This window comes from Schistocerca gregaria, chromosome 4 (assembly GCF_023897955.1).
Source record: "Schistocerca gregaria isolate iqSchGreg1 chromosome 4, iqSchGreg1.2, whole genome shotgun sequence".
In the NCBI taxonomy this organism is placed as follows: domain Eukaryota; kingdom Metazoa; phylum Arthropoda; class Insecta; order Orthoptera; family Acrididae; genus Schistocerca; species Schistocerca gregaria.
This window is the reverse complement of record NC_064923.1, coordinates 215,234,464-215,261,765: the sequence shown is the minus strand read 5'-3', so window position 1 is coordinate 215,261,765 and position 27,302 is coordinate 215,234,464. Positions and strand designations below refer to the sequence as shown.

The 27,302-nt window shown below is 40.1% G+C and overlaps 1 protein-coding gene and 1 non-coding gene across 2 annotated transcripts in view; one reads left to right on the top strand and one right to left on the bottom strand.

Moving 5' to 3' along the window:
• Positions 1 to 27,044, bottom strand: part of LOC126266966 (structural maintenance of chromosomes protein 1A-like) — a 346,151-nt gene extending 319,107 nt beyond the window's left edge. The window contains exons 1-3 of the mRNA XM_049971693.1: positions 26,914 to 27,044; positions 26,280 to 26,394; positions 13,431 to 13,530 (exon numbers count right to left, since the gene is read on the bottom strand). Coding sequence (XP_049827650.1) covers positions 13,431 to 13,530; positions 26,280 to 26,394; positions 26,914 to 27,025 — 327 coding nt within the window. The 5' untranslated portion in view covers positions 27,026 to 27,044. The remainder of the gene's footprint in view (positions 1 to 13,430; positions 13,531 to 26,279; positions 26,395 to 26,913) is intronic.
• Positions 3,493 to 3,567, top strand: Trnat-ugu (transfer RNA threonine (anticodon UGU)). Its single transcript has one exon. It is a non-coding gene; the product is annotated as a tRNA-Thr (tRNA).
• Positions 27,045 to 27,302: the final 258 nt, after the last annotated feature.

The window sequence follows — 27,302 nt, the reverse complement described above, 5'->3', positions numbered from 1 at the left end:
CCCACCACAACTCAGACTGCTCTGTGCATCAACCCCGGAGCAATACTAGATACTAGCACCCAGCCACACATCTGTAGCCAGAAGGGGGAGAAGGTACTACCCATACGCGACTCAACTGCGCATGCACAAGAGCCCGCCCGCGACTGCTCAAACGAATCTAATGTCGACAGCTGTCACGTCTTGTTCATCGGAGGCAACTTGTGGTTATGAATCGTTGCATAGTCTTTCTAAAGCCTTTGACACACTTTGCTGTTGGCAGACGCTGGTATGAGCACTATGTTTTGTTGTTGTATATGGCGGATTTCCTTTGCGGCTTAAGTTCTATTTTCGTTTTTTCTTCCTCTTGTTAATGTTTTGTTGCTGCAGTATTATCCTGCAGACACTGGATACAGTAATACCCTTTGTTGGAGTATTTGTTCTTACATCACAAAAATTTAGCTGAAAACTACAACAATGAAACATTCCCAGAATTATAAAAGATGTCCAGCGCAGCGCTGGAAGAAACGTTAGGAGCTGAAGAGTTTCATGGAGCACGACCTTACATCCCAGAAGGTTTACCAGAAGATACTGCAGACAGTGTTCATACACTCCTGGAAATTGAAATAAGAACACCGTAAATTCATTGTCCCAGGAAGGGGAAACTTTATGGACACATTCCTGGGGTCAGATACATCACATGATCACACTGACAGAACCACAGGCACATAGACACAGGCAACAGAGCATGCACAATGTCGGCACTAGTACAGTGTATATCCACCTTTCGCAGCAATGCAGGCTGCTATTCTCCCATGGAGACGATCGTAGAGATGCTGGATGTAGTACTGTGGAACGGCTTGCCATGCCATTTCCACCTGGCGCCTCAGTTGGACTAGCGTTCGTGCTGGACGTGCAGACCGTGTTGAGACAACGCTTCATCCAGTCCCAAACATGATCAATGGGGGACAAATCCGGAGATCTTGCTGGCCAGGGTAGTTGACTTACACCTTCTAGAGCACGTTGGGTGGCACAGGATACATGCGGACGTGCATTGTCCTGTTGGAACAGCAAGTTCCCTTGCCGGTCTAGGAATGGTAGAACGATGGGTTCGATGACGGTTTGGATGTACCGTGCACTATTCAGTGTCCCCTCGACGATCACCAGAGGTGTACGGCCAGTGTAGGAGATCGCTCCCCACACCATGATGCCGAGTGTTGGCCCTGTGTGCCTCGGACGTATGCAGTCCTGATTGTGGCGCTCACCTGCACGGCGCCAAACACGCATACGACCATCATTGGCACCAAGGCAGAAGCGACTCTCATCGCTGAAGACGACACGTCTCCATTCGTCCCTCCATTCACGCCTGTCGCGACACCACTGGAGGCGGGCTGCACGATGTTGGGGCGTGAGCGGAAGACGGCCTAACAGTGTGCGGGACCGTAGCCCAGCTTCATGGAGACGGTTGCGAATGGTCCTCACCGATACCCCAGGAGCAACAGTGTCCCTAATTTGCTGGGAAGTGGCGGTGCAGTCCCCTACGGCACTGCATAGGATCCTACGGTCTTGGCGTGCATCCGTGCATCGCTGCGGTCCGGTCCCAGGTCGGCGGGCTCGTGCACCTTCTGCCAACCACTGGCGACAACATCGATGTACTGTGGAGATCTCACGCCCCACGTGTTGAGCAATTCGGCGGTACGTCCACCCGGCATCCCGCATACCCACTATACGCCCTCGCTCAAAGTCTGTCAACTGCACATACAGTTCACGTCCACGCTGTCGCAGCATGCTAACAGTGTTAAAGACTGCGATGGAGCTCCGTATGCCACGGGAAACTGGCTGACACTGACGGCGACGGTGCACAAATGCTGCGCAGCTAGTGCCATTCGACGCCCAACACCGCGGTTCCTGGTGTGTCCGCAGTGCCGGGCGTGTGATCATTGCTTGTACAGCCCTCTCGCAGTGTCCGGAGCAAGTATGGTGGGTCTGACACACCGGTGTCAATGTGTTCTTTTTTCCATTTCCAGGAGTGTATCATTTTACTATTCATTTTTTTTACCAGGTTCCATGGGACCATTTGAGACAAAGTTACTTGGCCATGGAACAAGTCAGTATATATTGTAGTTTACAGAATGTAAATTAGAAAATTTACCATCAGAAAAATACTTTTGGAGCACAAAATGGCAAATATGCTCCTGTTTAAAAGGCTCTGACTTAATAGTGGGGTGCCAGCTGTCTCACTCTACCTGCCTCAGCAACTTTAAAAATTTTTCCAGCAATTTTGGCATGCAAACATATCTGTGCTCTTTGTAACTTGTAAGTCACCTCTAACCTCCACAAGGTCAGCTAAGTGTAACTCAGTCACACCCACTACTCTATCACTGTAAATTGGTCTCACCCTTCCATTCCCACCTGCCCATTCTCGCTCACTCATTCAGGCCACCGTCTGTCTCTCTCTCTCATAAATGCCACTGTTCCCTGCTTCACAGTCACAGTCTCCTTCATTCTGTCCTACTGCTATTGTTTCATCTGTCTGTGTCTCCCTCTTGCTCTCTCTTACTGTTGCTATCACATTTATTCCTTCCCATTGCTGATGTCTCTTCTCACTGTCACTACCTCTCTCTCGCTCATTGCCATTGTCATAGACTCTGTCTCTCATTATTACTGGCTACCAATCACTTCCACTTTTTTACTCTCTTTACTCCTGTCCTACTATCACTGTCTGCTTCACTCTTTTCCTAACACTGTTATGTCATTGTCAACTATACTTCACTGGGACTCTATCCTTCTCTTTCTACCCACTGCCATTGTTTCCTTCCCTCTTTCTATACCACAACCACTGTCTACTACTTGCAGTATTTATTACCTTTCCATCTTTCCCACTGCCACTGTCTCCTTCTGCCTCAATATAGAAAGGCACAAATATGTTTGCATGCCAAAATTTTTGGGAACATTTTTTTGGTGCTGAGGAAGGTAGAAAGAGACAGCTGATACCCCACTTTTCACTCACAGTCTTTTAAACAGGAGCATATTCAACTTTTTGTGCTCCAAGTGGAGCATTTTTCCATGATGTCACTCATACAAAAAGAACTTTATGGGTCAGAAATTTTTTTTTTGCTTTATTTATGTGCAACTAAAATAATTCAAAACTAATTTTAGATGTCAGGCCAGAAGTAATGTACACAAAAATGTTGCCATTGCTTCAGTGCTATAACATAGAGTTCTCAGAACCCTTCAATGATAACAGAGGCACTTTACAGCATATTTCTCAGTGCTATATCAGTTTATAAACTACATTTTGGCCTCACACTGGACTTTACATGTGTATTTTAAGTGCACAAGCAAGATAACTTCAAATGTCTGTACTTCAGAAACAGGCAATGATATCAAGATAATTGTCAAGGTGGAGTGTTGGGTGGGGACACTACGGCTATAGTATGTGGACATATAAGGTGAGAATGTGGGTCTGACGGGGGGCGTGCACGAGATAGTCCCTGCAGTTTTACTATCCTCTACGCCCTCGGTGGCTCAGATGGATAGAGCGTCTGCCATGTAAGCAGGAGATCCCGGGTTCGAGTCCCGGTCGGGGCACACATTTTCACCTGTCCCTGTTGATTATCAATGTCCATCGGCAGCTGAAGGTATTAATATATAAAAATTGTCAAGGTTGTTCAAGATCGTGATCTTGGGAATTTATTGTAAAAATTACAACTGTCTGCTGTGTGTAGCCACCTTGGAATCTGCAACTTCGTTTAGGTACCCCAAAATCATGTTCTTCGGGTGTTTGGTGCGAATGGATAAAGATTTTAGAAAATGGGAAGATGGAAGTTCTATGTGTGTGTGTGTGTGTGTGTGTGTGTGTGTGTGTGTGTGTCTAGAAAATACAAAATTAAAATTTGAGCATTTTACGTGCATATTTTACATGCACATATATGGTAACGTTGAACATCTGTATCTCAGAAACAGATAAAGATACCAAGAAAATTTTCAAGGTTGTTCAAGATCAGTATCTTAGGAATATACTGTAAAAAATTAAGCCTTTTGCTGTGCATAGCCTTCTTGGAACCTTTGGCTTGGTTTTGATATGAACCAAAAAGAAAAGAAAACTTCTTGGAAGGTTTCCTAAGGCACAGCCCATTAACATACTGTGCCTCCAAGAGTCCCTTACGGCCCACTGCTGACCACATCAAATGCAAAAAGAACCAAATGATTTTCTCCATTTTCCTAACCAGAAGGAAGTATGTAATATTAATACTTTGACTCCGTACTGTAGGATAGTGACACTAAGAGGATCCTCATGTAGGGTATATAAATGGTTGGTTGCCAAGGGCTATCCAAAACACATGATCCTACATTTCTATCATGTACAGAACCCAAAGTATGAGCCCACAAGGAATCCAGCTTTTATGGGTAGCATTTTGGAATGTATGAGATACCACATGCTGTCCCATGGATATCGATGAACAAAAAAATTAAAGATTCATTAAAAAACACACAAAGAATTCTTTGATAGTATATGAATAAATAACACATTACAGATGCAAGTTCTGACCTATTGCAAAAATCTCCTGTACAGAATAGGAAACCTTTCTACTTAGATTTGAATACAAGGATTATCACTCAACTTTTTTTCTGTTTGCTGGAAAAGAAACGCAAATGAAACTTGCTAAGGAGTACAGAGGGTTCACTCGTCCTTATAAAAAACTTAGTGGTTATCTTTCTGACACTGACGGTGTAGAAATGTAGGCTGCAACATAATCAGGTAATTTTTCAAATGGCTGGAAGTGTGTCTGTGGAGACGGTGGTACTTAGGTGCCTATAACAAGTTTTATTCATGGGTGGGTGTTACATGATAAAGACAATTTCTGGAAATGACTCAGCAGCTGATAAGATGGATGCAGAACGTCTACATCTACATCCATACGCTGCAAACCACAGTGAAGTGCATGGCAGAGGGTACATCCCATTTCACTAGTTAGTAGGGTTTCTTCCCATTCCATTCACATAAGGAATGCATGAAGAATGATTGAATGCCTCTAAGGGTGCTGTAATAATTCTAATCTTGTCCTCACGATCACTGTATTAGTGATATGTAGGGGGTTGTAGTATATTCCTAGCCTTATAATTTAAAGCTGGTTCTTCAAACTTTGTTAGTAGACTTTCTCCAGATATTTCATGCCTACCCTCAAGAGCCTAACAGTTTAGTTTCTTCGGCCTCAGTGTAACACTCTCCCATGGGTCATATAAACCTGTGACCATTCGTTCTGCCTTTCACTATATACTTTCATACCGCCTGTTAGACCTATTTGGTACAGGTCCCACACACTTGAGCAATATTCTAGGTTGGGTCACACAAGTGATATATAAGGAATCTCTTTTACAGACTGACTGCACTTCTCCAGTATTCTACCACTAAACTGAAGTCTACCAACAACTTTAGCCACAACTGAGCCTGTGTGGCCATTCCATTTCATATCCCTACAAAGTGTCATGCCCAAATATTTGTAGGGGTTGGGCAATTCCAACTGTGACTCACTGATATTACAGTCATAGGTTACTATGTTGGTCGCCCCCTCCCCCCTCAGACAGTACTTCATTATAGGTCACTGCATCATCTGCAAGAAGTCTGACGTTACTATTAATACTGTCTGCACGGTCATTAATACACATAATAACAGCAATGGTCCCAATACACTTCCTTGGGGCACACCTAAAGTTACTTCTACATCTGATGATGACTCTTCATCCAAGGTAACATGCTGTGTCCTCTCTACTAAAAAGTCCTCAATCCTGTCACAATTTCACTTGATACCCCATATGATTGAACCTTTGACAATAAGCATAGCTGTGGTACTGAGTCAAATGCTATTTGGAAAACAAGAAATACTGAATCTACATGACTACACTGACACACAGCTTTCAGTATGTTATGTGAGAAAAGTGCAAGTTGGGTTTCACATAATTGATGCTTTCGGACACCATGCTGGTTGGCATGGAGGAGGCCACAGCTGTTCAAGATACCTCATTATTTATGAGCTCACATTATGTTCTAAGATTCCACAACAAATCAGTGTCAAATATATTGGATGGTAGTTTCGTGGATCACTTCTACTACCCTTCTTGTTGAAGGGTGTTACCTGCGCTTTCTTCCAACTACTGGGCACAGTTTTTTGTTCAGGGGATCTATGATAAATTATAGCAACAGACCATGAAGCTTTAATCAATTTTACTGTTTTCAGCTGTTTCTCGACACTGCTGCCACTAATACTGATTTCACTCATCTTTTCAGTGGCACGAGGATTAAATTGGGGCAATACTGCTGCTTTGAAAACAGAATTACGCTTTTCAGTTTTTGCTTTGCTACCCTCAATTTCAGTTCCTGTCTCATTCGCTAGGGACTGGACATTAACTTTGGTGCCATTAACAGCCTTTAAATATGGTCAGAATTTGTTTGGGTTTTGTGAAAGATCATATTACAGGACGTGCTTGGATCAAGGAATAGTCGGAATTATAGTTGTAAATTGTTGTAGTTGCGCTGGAAAAGTCCCTGAGATTCAAGCGCTAATAGAAAGCACAGAAGCTGATATCGTTATAGGTACAGAAAGCTGGCTAAAGCCTGAAATAAGTTCTGCAGAAATTTTTACCAAGTCTCAGACGGTGTTCAGGAAAGATAGATTAGGCAGAATTGGTGGTGGAGTGTTTGTGTGTGTCAGTAGTGGTTTATCTTGTAGTGAAGTCGAAGTAGATACTCCGTGCGAATTGGTGTGGGTGGAGGTTATACTTAACAGCCGAATTAAGTTAATAATTGGCTCCTTCTACCGACCCCCAGACTCCGATGATACATTTGCGGAACAGTTCAGAGAAAGTTTGAGTCTCGTAACAAATAAATACCCCACTCATACGGTTATAGTTGGTGGGGACTTCAACCTACCCTCGGTATGTTGGCAAAAATACTTGTTCAAAACCGGTGGTAGGCAGAAAACGTCTTCCGAGATTGTCCTAAATGCTTTCTCCGAAAATTATTTCGAGCAGTTAGTCCACGAACCCACGCGAATTGTAAATGGTTGCGAAAACACACTTGACCTCTTAGCCACAAACAATCCAGAGCTGATAGAGAGCATCATGACTGATACAGGGATTAGTGATCACAAGGTCATTGTAGCTAGGCTCAATACCATTTCTTCCAAATGCATCAGAAACAAACGCAAAATAATTTTATTTAAAAAAGCGGATAAAGTGCCACTAGAAGCCTTCCTAAAAGACAATTTCCATTCCTTCCAAACTGACTATGCGAATGTAGACGAGATGTGGCTCAAATTCAAAGATATAGCAGCAACAGCAATTGAGATATTCATACCTCATAAATTGGTAAGAGATGGAACGGATTCCCCGTGGTACACAAAAAAGGTCCGAACGCTGTTGCAGAGGCAACGGAAAAAGCATGCGAAGTTCAGAAGAACGCGAAATCCCGAAGATGGGCTAAAATTTACAGACGCGCGAAATTTGGCACGTACTTCGATGCGAGATGCCTTTAATAGGTTGCACAACGAAACATTGTCTCGGAATTTGGTAGAAAATCCGAAGAAATTCTGGTCGTATGTAAAGTACACAAGCGGCAAGACGCAGTCAATACCTTCGCTGCGCAGTGCCGATGGTACTGTTATCGACGACTGTGCCGCTAAAGCGGAGTTATTGAACGCAGTTTTCCGAAATTCCTTCACCAGGGAAGACGAATGGAATATTCCAGAATTTGAAACACGAACATCTGCTAGCATGAGTCTCTTAGAAGTAGATACCTTAGGGGTTGCGAAGCAACTCAAATCGCTTGATACGGGCAAGTCTTCAGGTCCAGATTGTATACCGATTAGGTTCCTTTCAGATTACGCTGATACTATAGCTCCCTACGTAGCACTCATATACAACCGCTCGCTCACCGATAGATCTGTACCTACAGACTGGAAAATTGCGCAGGTCGCACCAGTGTTCAAGAAGGGTAGTAGGAGTAATCCATTTAACTACAGACTTATATCATTGACGTCGGTTTGCAGTAGGGTTTTGGAGCATATACTGTATTCAAACATTATGAATCACCTCGAAGGGAACGATCTATTGACATGTAATCAGCATGGCTTCAGAAAACATCGCTCTTGTGCAACGCAGCTAGCTCTTTATTCGCACGAAGTAATGGCCACTATCGACAGGGGATCTCAAGTTGATTCCGTATTTCTAGATTTCCGGAAAGCTTTTGACACCGTTCCTCACAAGCAACTTCTAACCAAGCTGCGGAGCTATGGGGTATCATCTCAGTTGTGCGACTGGATTCGTGATTTCCTGTCAGGAAGGTCGCAGTTCGTAGTAATAGACGGCAAATCATCGTGTAAAACTGAAGTGATATCAGGTGTTCCCCAGGGAAGCGTCCTGGGACCTCTACTGTTCTTGATCTATATAAATGACCTGGGTGACAATCTGAGCAGTTCTCTTAAGACTTATTTAGCGTCTAGTAAGGTCATCCGAAGACCAGTATCAGTTGAAAAGCGGTTTAGAAAAGATTGCTGTATGGTGTGTCAGGTGGCAGTTGACACTAAATAACGAAAAGTGCGAGATGATCCACATGAGTTCCAAAAGAAATCCGTTGGAATTCGATTACTCGATAAATAGTACAATTCTCAAGGCTGTGAATTCAACTAAGTACCTGGGTGTTAAAATTACGAACAACTTTAGTTGGAAGGACCACATAGATAATATTGTCGGGAAGGCGAGCCAAAGGTTGCGTTTCATTGGCAGGACACTTAGAAGATGCAACAAGTCCACTAAAGAGACAGCTTACACTATACTCGTTCGTCCTCTGTTAGAATATTGCTGCGCGGTGTGGGATCCTTACCAGGTGGGATTGACGGAGTACATCGAAAGGGTGCAAAAAAGGGCAGCTCGTTTTGTATTATCACGTTATAGGAGAGAGAGTGTGGCAGATATGATACACGAGTTGGGATGGAAGTCATTACAGCATAGACGTTTTTCGTCGTGGCGAGACCTTTTTACGAAATTCCAGTCACCAACTTTCTCTTCCGAATGCGAAAATATTTTGTTGAGCCCAACCTACATAGGTAGGAATGATCATCAAAATAAAATAAGAGAAATCAGAGCTCGAACAGAAAGGTTTAGGTGTTCGTTTTTCCCGCTCGCTGTTCAGGAGTGGAATAGTAGAGAGATAGTATGATTGTGGTTCGATGAACCCTCTGCCAAGCACTTAAATGTGAATTGCAGAGTAGTCATGTAGATGTAGATGTAGATGTAGACAATATTTCTGCTATGATAGTCACTAAACACTTCATGTATTGCCCTCTTGAGAGCCAAATGTGTTTCATTCAGTGTTTGTCTGTCTCTAGTCCAATGCTTTGTTTTACACTATTATGCAGTAGTCTCTGTTTCTTTAGAAATTTCTTTGCAGTGCCTCTATGGCAACTACTCTTTTAAATATGAGCCATAGTTCCTCTACATGCTACGCCCCTGTGCTGAAAGTTCAAGTTCCTCACTGAGATGTGGCACTACTCATTTTTTATCTAGATTACTGAACATATGTATCTTCCTGCTTGTTTCAGTTGCCCTTAGTACTTTGATAATCATTGTTTCCACAAACGCGTCATGATTACTGATAACCCAAGAGGTCAGGTGTATTTGTTGCCATTAGATACAATATATTTCCATCATGAGTGAGGTTCTGAACTATCTCTTCAACGTAATTTTCATAAGGCATTTGGTAATGTTTCCCAATATGTCTTATTCACCCACCACTAACAAATTTGTAATCTTCCCAATTAAAAGTGGGATGATCGCAGTATAATAGGGAAATTACATACAAGCAAAATGAGGTTTAGTTTTTAGTTACATCAGAAGGAGATGAAGCTGGTAATCAATAGGAGGATCCAATTACCATTTTATGTTCACCCCTGATACTGAGTCTTGCCCAAACAATCTCACATGCAACTTCAGTTTCTATCTCGGTGGATTTCAGTTACTAATCAACTGCTATAAATAAACTAATTCCATTTCGCATTAGCCTACCTTTTGATACATATTTAAATTTTCCCCGAAATTGCCACTGCTACCAACTTCAGATTTTGAACCAGCTTTTGTATCCAGTACTAGGTGAGCTTCACTGCTTTTCAGGAATGCTTCAAACTCTGGCACCCTGTTGCGAATGATTTGGCAGTTAATCCCCATGTTTCCTGCAGCTATCAGTCTGGACTGGATGGAGAGTCGTTTAATCTAAAGAAACACTTGTGTGCTCCCCACACATAGATGCATGGATTGCAGCCCCTGAAGTGTAGTGCAATAGGGAAAAGGCTCAAAATGAAATTTCAGGTATCAACAGAGATATCACATATTTCAGAAGTAAAAGCTATTATTATAGGAATCCCATATTGGTTATTTGTGGTGCAGTTTTTCCCGGAAATGTACTCACACATCACAAAAGTCTTTCTTCTTGATGTTTTTGGGTGGCAAATGAGAACCTGATGAATACTGATGCACAAAGTCGTGATACTACCCACTGTTTTGCTTTTTCCAGTATCAGAAGTAAGCATTTTCAATGTTGCTTTAGCATTGTGCTTTGTGTTTCAGCTTTCACTTCAGCAAAATTTTCGCTAACCATTGTCTTAACAAATTTTCCACAATGAACATGCATCTGATCTCAACACACCAAATTTTAATTTATAACCACTTTTGAAAAATCTCTCTGTACAAGTTTTCGTTGATATTACTTCAAGACACTTTGCCTGACATGGGGCATACAGTTTCTACAAGCTCTAGGCTTTTTCTATCACAATTTGGCATTCTGTGAGGCCATTTGGTATGCTTTCCTCTTTTTTTCTTTGAGGGGTAATTTGCTGTTTAATTTGTCAATCAAAATTTGTACTCCATGAGACATCTTGTAACAAATGATACCTTACCAATTTATACAGGCGAATGATACATAAGTGAACAACGGCAATGAGACATCCTTTTTTTGTTGTTTGTCTACACATCAACTACCCCAATGCTCTTGAATGCCAAGGATTGAGTCTGCTAGTCATTATCGTTCACTCTTTGAAACAGCTGTGCCTTATCATTTGTTGATAAATTTCAACATGAAAACTGACAGTGGCCATAAAAAGAAACAAAATTTCATTCCTAATATTTTGAAGATCTCAGAAAATTTTTATACTGATGGTTATGTGTGAATGAAAATCATATGAAAAAATACAAATTATGTTTAATAAAAGATTCTAGTTTTGACTTACACTAGTTATCATACTAAAAATCTGCAAGTCTATAACACATACAACTTCATGGACACAAAAATTCAGAGAAAATACACTCCTGGAAATGGAAAAAAGAACACATTGACACCGGTGTGTCAGACCCACCATACTTGCTCCGGACACTGCGAGAGGGCTGTACAAGCAATGATCACACGCACGGCACAGCCGACACACCAGGAAACGCGGTGTTGGCCGTCGAATGGCGCTAGCTGCGCAGCATTTGTGCACCGCCGCCGTCAGTGTCAGCCGGTTTGCCGTTGCATACGGAGCTCCATCGCAGTCTAACACTGTTAGCATGCTGCGACAGCGTGGACGTTGTTGACGGACTATGAGCGAGGGTGTATAGTGGGCATGCGGGAGGCCGGGTGGACGTACCGCCGAATTGCTCAACACGTGGGGCGTGAGGTCTCTACAGTACATCGATGTTGTCGCCAGTGGTTGGCGGAAGGTGCACGTGCCCATCGACCTGGGACCGGACCGCAGCGACGCATGGATGCACGCCAAGACCGTAGGATCCTATGCAGTGCCGTATGGGACCGCACCGCCACTTCCCAGCAAATTAGGGACACTGTTGCTCATGGGGTATCGGCGAGGACCATTCGCAACCGTCTCCATGAAGCTGGGCTACGGTCCCGCACACCGTTAGGCCGTCTTCCGCTCACGCCCCAACATTGTGCAGCCCGCCTCCAGTGGTGTCGCGACAGGCGTGAATGGAGGGACGAATGGAGACGTGTCGTCTTCAGCGATGAGAGTCGCTTCTGCCTTGGTGCCAATGATGGTCGTATGCGTGTTTGGCGCCGTGCAGGTGAGCGCCACAATCAGGACTGCATACGACCGAGGCACACAGGGCCAACACCCGGCATCATGATGTGGGGAGCGATCTCCTACACTGGCCGTACACCTCTGGCGATCGTCGAGGGGACACTGAATAGTGCACGGTACATCCAAACCATCATCGAACCCATCGTTCTACCATTCCTAGACCGGCAAGGGAACTTGCTGTTCCAACAGGACAATGCACGTCCGCATGTATCCCGTGCCACCCAACGTGCTCTAGAAGGTGTAAGTCAACTACCCTGGCCAGCAAGATCTCCGGATCTGTCCCCCATTGAGCATGTTTGGGACTGGATGAAGCGTCGTCTCACGCGGTCTGCACGTCCAGCACGAACGCTGGTCCAACTTAGGCGCCAGGTGGAAATGTCATGGCAAGCCGTTCCACAGGACTACATCCAGCATCTCTACGATCGTCTCCATGGGAGAATAGCAGCCTGCATTGCTGCGAAAGGTGGATATACACTGTACTAGTGCCGACATTGTGCATGCTCTGTTGCCTGTGTCTATGTGCCTGTGGTTCTGTCAGTGTGATCATGTGATGTATCTGACCCCAGGAATGTGTCAATAAAGTTTCCCCTTCCTGGGACAATGAATTCACGGTGTTCTTATTTCAGTTTCCAGGAGTGTATTTTTTATTGTGAGTAGCAGTTACATTACTCCACTAACCCTATCAGGTGGCATGTTTCCAGGAACAGGTCACTTTTGATTGTAATATAAGTACACACAACACCCTTCGGTGACTTGAGTTTAATGTCTTCGAGTTACAAATGTTAATTTTAGCTGTCCTTCCTTTATTGAAGCGATTTTGCACTCCCATCATTAGCATAACATTCGATGCATCACCCATAATGTCTACACTTTCAATGTTTTCTGTCGCAACAAAGAATTTTGTGTTTCATCAATGGTGCCAAAATAATGCAACACATAAGCAGTTTAACTTACGGCATCACATACAACACTGTCCCAACTCTAAGTTTCAACAAAATGTTGATTACAACATCGTTCCAGTAAATGAGTCAAATTAAGACACTCATTTGAATGAAACTGCAGAAGTACGACTCTACACAAAAATTTTGGTCTATAATCTAAATAAGCTATTCTTTCCTTTCACATCATATTTTTCATTTTTTTTTTTTTTCACACCCAATGCGGAAACATTTTTTAGAACAATGTATTACAAAACATTCTTCTCAAACTCTCAAAGATGAAGATCTAGTTCAATATGATTTTATTACTGAGCTCTTTGATCAACATTATTACAATAAACAATCTTCCAAAATGACACCCTGTTATCTACTTTTATATCTTGAGGTAACATACCTGCTGGTCTATCATATATTTAGATACATTTCCCATGAGTCTTCTTGTTAAATATATCTCCACTGCATCACTTAATTCAAGTACAATTGTCACTGCGGTGCTGGACAAAGAATAAATGCTGTTAAGTGACACAAATATAGTAGAAAGGAACATGTAAGAAAAGAACTACTGCAATAAATAGTAAACTCTATCCAGAATTTCTCCTTAGCTCAGGTATGGCACTGATACTCTATGAAAGGTTTGCTCTCATCTGGACTGGAAAGGTCATGGTACTTCATGTGTACACCGAAGCAGTTATGACTTCAGATACATTTCAACTACATCAAATAAACCTTTAACTTTTACTTAACATGTAAGATCACAATTAAGGCCTTCAGAAAATTTTCACCTTTAAGTAATAACAATATTTCTATGTGTTTAACATTTTGTTGCAAAAATTCATTGAACATAGTCCTAATTACATTTTGCTTTGTGTACCTAAAGTATTCTGTCATTGCAGAAAAACTTAAACTGTTTCTAAGGTATTTCATTCTAATTTAAGGATGTGTAATAGGCATAGAGTATTTTTTAGCAATTGGACATTACTAAAGTATGTGGGCTATCACTGCTAGAGATAACCTAAAACATCCAACCAAATTGCCACATGCCATCCACTCTTTTATGAGTGCCCACATGGACACCATTCGGCTGCCTGCATAAGGCCACTTGCTGCCATTTTTTTTACTGGATTCTGATGGACAAGCTGATTTTGGTACATCTGGTGCTACTCACCTGTGTTCTCTCAGAGTCCACTGACACTCATTGCTCAATTGTTCCTTCCAGATACCAAGCACAGTTTGCTATGACCCAAGAGAGGATATCCGAAGACTACCTAAGCACCTTGTTCTGCAGGTGACACTGTTAAGCCCTTTTTCCTACACTATGAACATAAACAAAAAAAAACTGTCATTTATATACCATAATCTGTTTCTACCATCATACTAAAACTGTGCGCCAGGCAGGACTCTAACCTGGGACTTTTGCCTTTCAAATGCAACTGCTCTACCAACAGAGCTACCCAAATGCACCTCACAACCTGTCCTTTACACACCTCATCTTCTACCTTACAAACTTGACAGTTCTCCTGCAAAACTTGTGAGACTAGCACTCCTAGAAGGGAAGATATTGCTGAGACATAGTTTAGCCTCAGCCTGGAATATGCTTCGAGAATGAATTGTCATTCTCCTGTGAAACTTCTGTGAAGATGTGGTGCTGGCAGATGTAAAGCTGTGAGATTGGATCTTGTACAGACTATTTTCCTATGATAAAATTCTGTGAAGATGTGGTGCTGGCACATGTAATGCTGAGGTCGGACCATGAATAGGCCATTTTCCTATATTAAAATCATGGTTCAGATTGTTGTTCTGACTGATTATAACATCTAAATAGCATTTACAGTAAATATTGTCACAAAATATCTGTTATTTTATGTATTATGGCTCAAAGTACGACAAAATTATCCTTAGCAAAACTTGTGCTAATTTCCTGTGTAAAAGGCACTCAGACGGGATACTGCCACCTCAGGCGATCTGTAGCACAATGGATAGTGCATTTGACTGCAGTGGAAGAAGTCACGTGTTCAAATCCTGGGAGGGTATTATAGTATATAGAAATACAAAAATAGCGTTAGCAAGAACTGATTATAGCAGTTGTTTCGACTGTGGGATTTATTATATATAGCTTCACATCAGTCTTAGTCTGAGAAACGGATAACAGAGGATAAATGCATTTACTTTGTGAGCAAACAATTCACTTTTTTGGAAAGCAATATTAGTAGTGAAGAAATCACCATAAATTCACAGTATAATGACTTGCAGGACTATTAGGCTACATGGAGAGATATAAAGCTGGTACAACATGCAGCTGACACAAACGTTAAGGACTGTGATGTTTGTGAGTGTAAATTAACATTACCATCTGAAGCAGTCTTACTTCATCTTTATGTATGATGATGAAACTGCAAAAGTTTAAACATTAAGGATCCCAGCTAGACAGTCGAAGTTACACAAACATTATTTCTACAAAGTAAAAAGTCACATTAACCAGAAAATATCTTTTTGAATGTGTCATGTATGAACAGTAATTGCAAATGTAAGTGCATGTAAAAAGCAAGGAAAACACAATAATAGTCTGTTTCTGATCAGTGTGATGAAGTTTTGTAATCGTGATTGGTTTTCATACGAGAGGACTTTCGAGTCGATTTACAAATAAGTATGGACACCATCTTATGAAATTTGATGATTTACCATTCTAACAACTGAGCTACTGAATAACTGGGGTATAGTTAGGTGAAAAGATAATTTTCACTAGGAGTTCTAGGAGTTTAATTTAGTTGAATAACGCTATCCTTTGTTATAACAGTGGGACAGCATATCTTGGAGACAAGTTAATGTTAACTTCACAGTGCAAGACATTTTTAATTAACTTTGTGAACTTGTGCATTGCCATGGGTGCAATTTGCCGATACAGTGCAACCACATTTTACATGTCTTTCATTCATTCTCGTAACACTCAAAAACAGGAGTTTTTGTAGATTTATTTTTATAGTGTAGTACTGCACACCATTTGTAACCCATCTCCTCAGATTTACATTCCAAAACAAGACATCACCGTGAATTAGCATTATGACAGTGGGAACAGCAAGCAAGCCAGCGATGTCACAGGCATTAAATGAATCAAGTGGAGCATTTTAGAAGGCATTCAAATGATCTGAATTTCAGTTCCATTTTTAAAGAATAATACTGAAATTCAAGACGAAAAAAGCATTTAAGGAGTATAAAATGGCATAATTAATCATTTAAGACAATTTCCAAAAAAACAGTCAAATGCCCTATTTTGCTCAGATAGCTCAGTTGATGGAGCACTTGTCCACGAAAGGTAGAAGTCTCAGGTTCAAGTCTCAGTCCAGCACACAGTTTTAATCTGCTGGGAAGTTTCATAACAATGCAAACTCCACTGCAGAGTGAACATTCATTCTGCTTCTGCCAAGTTCGCTAACTGCAATCATACATTGCACCATTTGAGGTTTCTACCCAAACACAGTTCTGTGAAACCTAATTGAGACTGCAAGGTGAAAGTATTCATTTACCTAATTTTTCATAAGTTAGCACACAGATTACACACTAATTATTAATGCAAAGCCGAGAACATTTTGTTAGAAGTAAAAACTTTTGGGTATCTCTCTAAACATAAACATTTATTAGGCATGGTATTTCAGTGTTACACTCCAACATCAATATCCAGCATTCTTCATAACATCCACTGGCAAACACTGTGATCTCACATTTTGCTGCTTGCACTTTGTATCATAGGGATGCTAGTTGCTTATGTCTGTAGCAAATTCTAAATGGAAGAAAATCCAAGTGAGATTCTACTTTACCAAAAAAGATTGTTACCAAAACGGTCATCATTATAATCAACCCCAATTTGAAGTCTTGAAATGCAGCTACACAGCAGATGAAAAATTTGACATGTTATCTTTTGAACAAAAATTCTATGAATTTGTGGTGAACTAAAGCCAAACAAACCTCCTGTAAACTGTATTCAATTAGGTGCAATAGTAATGAAACAAAACACTTCAGTAAGTAACACCAAGATTTCAAATGGAGTTTAAAATTATACATCTGGTACTAGTTTAAAATTACACAGCTGGTGCTCTAAATTATGTTTTCTATCGCAGTAATGGGAAATAAATTAATTATAAAAATAGCTGGCTTCTTTTTATCTGTAAACATATTGTTATGTGTGGTCAACATTTCTGCTAGTAAAGTAACATCTATAAGGCAGACTGTAAAGTAAGCTGCCAAGTGTTACATAACTCTGTAGCAATTCATGCACATATCTGACATAAAAATATACTTGCAATAACTTTCACATAAATAATAATAAAGCTGCCATTGATCCAAATACAGGTTTGAACATCACAACTTTACTAATCATGGCCCTATTCAAGATGGTGTCCCCTTGTGTTCCTCTGTTTTGTGAACTGATTTGTCACCTAGTTATAGGGGCCCTCCAGTTTACCATGGAATTTGAACCATGATGATACTTCGCATTTTTCACATTCACAAATCACTGCCAAAGGAGACAGAAACAACAAATGATAGAAAAAATCCTAGGGCCATAAATGGATCAAAACCTGAATATTTGGATTTGTAGTTTAGCTCATGCCCATTGAGATGCCGACCCACACAACTTTTAATTACCCAGATGAAAATAAACAACCACTTTTTAGAATAACAATGACGAATACAAATGTTTCTCTCATTTATTTAGCAAATATTTATGAACAAAGATATGGGTTTTGTCACACACAAATAAAATATCTGTGCATAAATGCACATAAGTGACACACATCTACTATTCACTAAATATATACACTACATACAATATACAACAAAACGTAACTACCCTGTGACTGAAAGAAAATTTCAATTATGTTATTTACACAACATTAAGTTTGTGTCTTGAATTCAATGTTAATTGCTATCTTTTTTGGATTTTATAAAATGCACACTGAATACCATTTAAATACTCTTTACGTGCAAAATTACTTTTCTTCATAAGATACATCTTAAGACTTTTTCCAAATCTTTGAATTTCCCACAGTTCTTTAATATACATGGTCAATTTACTATACAGTTTTATTTCTTAGTATCCTATACCATTTGGAGTTCTAAAGTTAACGTATCCTTCCTAGGTGCAAATACTCGCAGAGACTCGTGTTGGGTTTATGAATAAAGCTGAAAGTGGGATTTAAAAACAAAAATAAAGAGAGAGACAGAGAACTTCTCCTCCACGCCCTGCAGGTCTAGGGATGTCAACCAACCACCATGTCACACTCTGCCACATGGTGTCATGTAGATGTGTTATGGAGTGGCATGTGGTCAGCACACCACTCTCCACGTCACGTTGCTGAACACAGAGCCGATACTACTCACTCAAGTAGCTTCTCAATTGGCATCACGAGACAGTCCCCCCTCCCCCCTCTCTCCGTACCAGTTCTCCCATCAAGTAACAATCCTTGGCAGTACCAGAAATCAAAACCAGGTCCTCCGCATGGACGTCATTTAAGCTTACCACTAAGCTACGGATACTGACTGAAATGGCATAGCGACGGATAATTTTTCTGATGAAACTAATGTTGGAAAAATATCTTGATTGGAGACTGTCGAGATCCATAAGCCACTCAAAGTAATGAGCCGATTTATTCTTGTTTGTTGAGAGCCTTATCCTGTTCTATTTTCAGTATGATTGAGTAATAATAAACAAAAAAACAAAAAATAGAAATAAAACTGGTTACTACTGCTACTACTACTACTACTACTACTACTATTATTATTATTATTATTATCATTATTATCATCATCATCATATAACAAGCACTTTCAGGATATGCCAAGTAGAGGAAATAACTATCCACTTTACTTAATTATATTCATGCCTAAACTTTTGTGTTGGTTATAGCTGACTGAGTATTACTACACCAATGGCTTTGTATAGTGGTAGGCATGGTGTCTTACTATTAGCTCTTTATATCGTTGTTATCAAACAGAATTTTGTCTCGCAGCCTGACACTGGGAAAAATCACACCACAAACAACCAATATGGGATTCCTATAACAATAGCTTTTACTTCTGATATATGTGAGATCTCTGTTGAAATCTGAAATTTCATTTTGAGCCTTTTATTATTAAGATTTAGATGGTAACACTTGCTTACTACTCTCCCCAATCCTAGTGCCTCTAACTAATGGAGAAGTACTCTTGGTAAACTAACAGTTTCATCTTTTTTATGTTGTGATGAAACTCTGACTTGTACATCTACATCTATACTCTGCAAACCACCATTAATGGCAGAAGATACTTCCCATTGTAGCATTTATTAGTCTTTCTTCCTAATCCATTCACCTATGAAGCACAGGAAGAATGATTGTTTAAATGCCTCTGAGCATGCAGCAATTATTCTAATCTTATATTCACAATCCCTATGTGAGTGTTATGTTTCCTAGAGTCACTATTCAAAAGCAGTTCTTGAAACTCTGTTAATAGACTTTCTCAGGATGGTTTACATCTTCAAGAGTCTCCCATTTCAGTTCTTTTAGTAGCTATTTGACACTCTCCCATGGATAAAACAAACCTGTATCCATTCATGCTGCCCTTCTCTGTATACCTTCAATGCCCCCTGTTAGTTCTATTTGGTTTGGGTCCCACACACTTGAGTAATATTCTAGAATTGGTCACATGAGTGAATTGTGAACAATCTCCTTTGTAGACTGATTGCATTTTCCCAATATTCCACCAATAAACTGAAGCCTGCCACCTGCTTTATCCATGGCTGAGCTATGAGATCACAGTGAATCACTGATATTATAGTCATAGAATACTACATCTTTTTGTTTTGTAAAGTACACAATTTTACATTTCCGAACATTTAAAGCAAGTTGTAAATCTTTGCACCACTCTGAAATATGAATGAATATTTATGCAACACTTTCAATAGTGCTTCATTATAGATAAATGCATCATCTGCAAAAAGTCAGAGGTAACTATTAATACTGTCTGCAAGGTCATTAATATACAACATGAACGGCAAGTGTCCGAACACTCCTCTCTGGGGCACATCTGAAGTTACATTTGACAATGAGTCTCCATCCAAGACAACATGCTGCATCCTCCCTAGCAAAAAGGCCTCAAAATCCAGCCACAAATTTCACTCGAAATGTGGCATTTGCCTGACTGCCTTTATAAAAAGCTTTCAGTATGCTATGTGAGAAAAGTGATGAGTTGAGTTTCACATGATCGATGTTTTCGGAATCCAAACTATTTGGCATTGATGTCACTCTGTTCAAGATACCGCGTCATTGTTTGAACACGGATGTCAAAGATATAGGACAGTAGTATTATGGATCACTTCTACTGCCCTGCTTGTAGATGGATGTGGCTTGTGCTTTTTTCCAGGAACCGAGCACGGTTTGTTGTTCAAGGGACAAAGAATAGATTATTGTTAGAATAGGGGCTAATCTAGCTGTAAATTCCGTATAGAATCAGACAGGGATTCCATCAGGGCCTGGAGCTTTGTGTGATTTCAGCTGTTTCTCAACATCACTCACACTATTACTTATTTCATTCATTTTTTCAGTAGTATGATGATTACACTGAGACAATTCTCCCGGGTTTTCCTTCGCAAAGGAACATTTGAAAATGGAGTTTGGCATTTCACCTTTTGCTTCACTACCTTCAATTTCAATTTCTGTCTCATTCACTTGGAACTGGACACTAACTTGTTTCAAATGCAAAAGCTACCTGAAATAAATAAACCATTTATTATGTATGTTACGAGCTCATTTGTGCTAGCAATACATTACTTGAGCAACAACACCAAAAGTTCATCTAAGTTCGAGGATTTTCTTCGAAACTTGCCAATTGCCTTGGGTTAGTAATTAATTTTTTTGTCTTACTATCAATTTATTACCATCTGACTTCTCATTTCTGATCCAATTTTTACAGCTGTCCAAACCGCACACACTCTGGAGCTCTTGAATTACAGATGGTTGCTGTGTTGAAGATTAACACCTAAGTCTATGCGGGAAACCCAATTTCCTGGAGGTTTATGTACTGAGATGTCAGATCTATATCAGGATTAGAACAAAAAAAAGTGACTGACTGTTAAGCATTTACAGTGCAGCTACTATGGCAAGAACCAACTACAGCAAGAGTTTGGTCATACCCTCAGCCCTGTGAAAAATTACTCTGCTACCTCATCTGCAGACAACAATCGCAGCATGTAACAGAACAGTTGTGATTTTTTCTTTCCTTTGTTTCACAGTGCAGTGTGTTTCTTTTATGGAATGTGTGAAGCTAATTGAGAAATTGCTTATGGAACTAATAAGACAGTTACGAACCTGCGCATTAACAGGGAGCTTATGAATGTATTCAGTATGAAACTGTACTACTGCTGCTGTTGTTGTTGTCTTCAGTCCTGAGACTGGTTTGATGCAGCTCTCCATGCTACTCTATCCTGTGCAAGCTGCTTCATCTCCCAGTACCTACTGCAACCTACATCCTTCTGAATCTGCTTAGTGTACTCATCTCTCGGTCTCCCTCTACGATTTTTACCCTCCACGCTGCCCTCCAATGCTAAATTTGTGATCCCTTGATGCCTCAAAACATGTCCTACCAACCGATCCCTTCTTCTAGTCAAGTTGTGCCACAAACTTCTTCTCTCCCCAATCCTATTCAATACCTCCTCATTAGTTACGTGATCTATCCACCTTATCTCCAGTATTCTTCTGTAGCACCACATTTCGAAAGCTTCTATTCTCTTCTTGTCCAAACTAGTTATCGTCCATGTTTCACTTCCATACATGGCTACACTCCAAACAAATACTTTCAGAAACGACTTCCTGATACATAAATCGATATTCGATGTTAACAAATTTCTCTTCTTCAGAAACGCTTTCCTTGCCATTGCCAGTCTACATTTTATATCCTCTCTACTTCGACCATCATCAGTTATTTTACTTCCTAAATAGCAAAACTCCTTCACTACTTTAAGTGTCTCATTTCCTAATCTAATTCCCTCAGCATCACCCGATTTAATTTGACTACATTCCATTATTCTCGTTTTGCTTTTGTTGATGTTCATCTTATATCCTCCTTTCAAGACACTGTCCATTCCATTCAACTGCTCTTCCAAGTCCTTTGCCGTCTCTGACAGAATTACAATGTCATCGGCGAACCTCAAAGTTTTTACTTCGTCTCCATGAATTTTAATACCTACTCCAAATTTTTCTTTTGTTTCCTTTACTGCTTGCTCAATATACAGATTGAATAACATCGGGGAGAGGCTACAACCCTGTCTCACTCCTTTCCCAACCACTGCTTCCCTTTCATGCCCCTCGACTCTTATGACTGCCATCTGGTTTCTGTACAAATTATAAATAGCCTTTCGCTCCCTGTATTTTACCCCTGCCACCTTTAGAATTTGAAAAAGAGTATTCCAGTCAACGTTGTCAAAAGCTTTCTCTAAGTCTACAAATGCTAGAAACGTAGGTTTACCTTTTCTTAATCTTTCTTCTAAGATAAGTCGTAAGGTCAGTATTGCCTCACGTGTTCCAACATTTCGACGGAATCCAAACTGATCCTCCCCGAGGTCTCCATCTACCAGTTTTTCCATTCGTCTGTAAAGAATTCGCGTTAGTATTTTGCAGCCGTGGCTTATTAAACTGATAGTTCGGTAATTTTCACATCTGTCAGCACCTGCTTTCTTTGGGATTGGAATTATTATATTCTTCTTGAAGTCTGAGGGTATTTCGCCTGTCTCATACATCTTGCTCACCAGCTGATAGAGTTTTGTCAGGACTGGTTGTTCCAAGGTCGTCAGTAGTTCTAATGGAATGTTGTCTACTCCGGGGGCTAGAGGAGCCATATTGCACTTGCACTTAATTGTAAACTGACAACGATCCCTCTTTCCCTGTTCAATTATCAATCACTTTGTTATTCTGATCCAGGTATAGTATTGGCCACAGACACCAGCACATTTACTCACAGCCAGATTGTGCATGCCCTAGTCAAACGATACTCTCATCTCTGATGTCAGGCACGCACTGTGTATATCATCTACAATGAGAATCTCAAATTAACTAAACTGCCACCACCAACATCAACTGCTGGGCAGCAACATGTTGATGGCAGAAGTCAATATCATACCATCATGCAATGTAACTATAGACTGATGGACCATGGTGGAGCAAACTGTTCACTACTTTACTGTTAGACAACAATAACCAATAAGTAGCTTATTAATTACCACTCCCCCCCAATGGGACACAGAAGCCATTGTCCAACAAACACCGTAGATCATCACTGGATACTCATGGCATTGGAAAAGAATGCTTAGACTTATGAGTTGTATTAAACATTGATGATTGCTTATGGCACAGTTAGGGTATATTGAAAATCACATGAAATGAATCTTCTTACTTGCCCAAAGAGCAATGTTCAGGCAACTGGCAGAAACACTCTCTTATTCTCTTCTGGAACATGTTCATGTGGGATGAAACAGAGCCCGACATTGCTGGTGCCGTGTTTCACAACTCACAATACAGCAGTTTACTATAACCAATCATAAATATCAGGTTTTATTTTATTTAATGATTTCGCTCATTTGCTCATATGCAGTACAGCGCACCAGACAATATCTGACTTGGCCTAAATCTAGTGTCCATTTGTATGCAAATATACTATTGTTCATGTATTCTATCAAACAGAAGCAATGGTATTGTAAATATTTTCCAATGGCTCCTTCAAAAGTGTTTATGTGTATAATATACATTTTAAATCATCTGGCAACTTGCTGAAAGGTTTTATTCCCATATAGTTTGTTCCTCACTGTGCAAGGTTTGTGCACAAGTCCTACATTTTTCTAACACATCTGCACGACAGGAGTGCAGCCAATCCAAACGGGGTCAAAGGAAGGCAAAGTTACCTTCAAAAGACACCTATCATCACTCGCTTAAGAGCTTCTGTGCACTTCATTTAATCATTTTAGTGTACCTCCGACACAGGATCAGTCGAGTAGTGCCACACCGTCATAAGATTATGTGTGAGACTCAGAAAATCAGGTACGAAGATATCAGTAATGAGCCAGTGAGTATTTGAAAGAAAGCCTATCAAAAGCTGCTGTTTTTAAACAGTGTAAGTGCTACACATACGGCTGAAAGAGTACGAAAGACAAACCCTATGAGCAGCAATTAGGACAATGTGTAATGCATGCGTGATGCTTTGAACTCAGACTGGTGTTTAAGTAATTGAATCATCAGACTACATGGAAATTGATAAAATGGCTGTGCAAAGGGTCAACACAGTAAGCCAGGCATTTTAACCAGTTAGATGATCGCTGGTCAGTGACTCCTTGTACTGGAACAGCATTATAATGCTTCCACAGTCTCAATACAGCCTAGATGTGATTCCAGGAGACTTCTTTTCTATTCCTCTATGTATGACAGCTCTCAAAGTACAATGTAGCAGAGGTCAAAGGTTTCAACACACTGCTTCAAGGAGTTTCTGAAAATGGACTTCCAGGACACCTTCCATTCATGGAAAACTCATTAGCAGAAGTATGTTGATCCTCAAGGGTCACATTTTGAATATTTTTGTTTTTAGTGATATCTTCAATAAAATTTTCCCCAAACATGAACTCAGTTTTTTTAACATAAACCTAATATGGACTGGTGTTATACATGTTTCCTTCTACTCTAGTATTCATGACCTTGTATCTCTCATTTTTTGTGAAACTAACACTGCTACTCATATTTATTTTTAATACACACTAGTGTGACCACGAAACAAATGCATGGCTGTTTGCCCAAACCGCACTACAGATCACTTGTACCTTGAACAAGATAGTACGCCATCCCAGATGATGTCATAAAGTGTGGAACCTAGATGCAGCGCAACAAAGATTTTAGGAGGTTTGTAATGATATGCATAAAAATATCTTTTATAAAAGCTGTGGACCAAAATCTAAAGAAGAGCTGTTAAGGATATCTGTGATGCCATCAAGTAATAAGTGCACTTTTGAATACAATTCTGGCCAATCTGCTTGAGGTGTGGGTAGTTGGTGAGTAGTCATGGATCAGAAAGGCTTCCAGTGTCTCTCAGAACCCACGCTATGATACAATGTATCATCAGGATGAAGCAAGGTGATACACACTACCTGGTTGGTGCCTCACATGTGTATTATTGTTAAATTAACTAGTATTATAACGATGTTATATCTACATACATAACTGATCATTTCAACAGAACAATTTTCTAGTGGCGTAGATACTGGAAGTAAGAGAGATGGCCACTGATTTGGCACATATTACACAGGTACCAGTTGAGACTATCGGTAGATGGGGTTTCCGTAGACAAATCCTACACCTAAACAGGACTGGTAAGGTAAAATTGTCACTGCTCTTTGGTGTAAGTGGAGGGGTTGGATCTTCAGCCACCTAGTATCAAATACCTTTTGTCATGAAGAGGAAAAATATGATTTTTCTTATAAAGAAAGATAATAGGTTCCCTGCCAGAAAAATGTCACCATCAAGTTCAAAACTCCAGCAGCAAACTCGCACATGGTAGATTATGACACATCAGTAGGAATGTTTCACACACACAAAAAGGCTGGTATTAGATAGTGCTCTAGGGCCCTTACAAGCACCTCAGATCCATGAGAAAGTGTTACAGTGAGCCAGAGTAACACAGGAAGGAACTGATTTTTGCAACACAATTTTTAAAAAAATCATCAAGTGGTAAAATAGGATGTAATGCAGAGAATAATGGCAAAGTAGTCTGAGATACTGTATAACTGGACACAAGGAAAGACAAATGACATCATAATAATGTAAGCCAATAACTTAGGGAAATCATTATAAAAGTTTTAAGCTTCTCAAATTCCCTGCAAAATATATCCCTTCCTTGAATGCAGTTGGCTGAATAGGAACTTCAGACACTTTACTTGAAAGAACAGTTTAGAACTGTCACAGGTAATGTTCCACTTCCATAATTCCTATTCAAAAATACAACCTGAATAAGAATACATACTGATATCTGTATTAATAAAACAAAAGATACATGGGTTGTTAATAAATAAATTACACTAAAAATAAAGCATTTCTTATAGATGACATGAACAAAGTGACTATATTCTTACTTCCTAAAATTGCCCACTTTTATGTCTTTCACCCGAATCACAATAAATCTGTAACTCCATTGCACATATTTATTCCTCTATTACAAGACTACAAATAAAAAGGGTGTTTACCTTCTCGAATCGAGGGTGCTGGTACTGTGTGCCAAATGAGACACCTGGTGAGCACGTAAACGGCTTGTTTTCACACAAGCGCCAAAACTGACAGCATCCATAAAATTTGATTTACCTAGTCAGAGAAATGCATTTTAGAAAGTAACTGTTCCTCTATAACACACACAAATACATACTTAGGAAATTAAAACAGCACGTCAGAAAAAGTCGAGAATGTGGAAGTAATAATGAAAATAGGTCAGATGCAAGCCTACAACAAAATTTGTAATAAACTAAACAATACTTCATGCAATTACAAAACAACCGATACTATAGCATAATCTGACTTGTGATATTTATGTTGTTTCCCTTTGTCTCATCGCAAAATTTTTATGCGCAAAACAAATCGTCCAATCAAAATTATCTTGTAATAAGCATACTAAGCTCACTTATACTCAAACGTACGAAAAGATACTACGAAAATTAACAAATCCACAGATTGATAGGCAAATGTGTTCCTTCTGACACTTCGAATATTTACATGCTTCATCTTGTTCTTTACTTGAACCTGCTTCCTTCATTATTACTGGCAAAACCATATCTCTTAAAGGCTATTCTCATGATACCCGTGCTTGGTGCTCTACATCCACATTACCTGAACCATTTGGACCAGTCACAACCGAAAACTGTTTCAAAGGACCAATTCTATTTAAGCCTCTAAACGACTTGAAGTTCTCAATTTCCACTCTCTTCAATTTCGCAGTCATTGCGCCTCCTTCAAATATCAACAATGCCTTCGAACAATTCGCGCGTCTATTACGCTGCCACGGAATATGGCGGGAAAAATTAGCCAATTGAAATTGTATCAGCCGGAAACCAATGTTGAACAGGTGGCACAATTCGACCAAATATGGTCAATGATATCGACTCTTAATTAATTCTTTCATATATTCTCCATAGACCAATACAGGATTTCTTCTGTGTTCTAGATATATTTTATATTTCCTGTCAACAATTACTTCTTAACGGCACCAGAACTTGTAG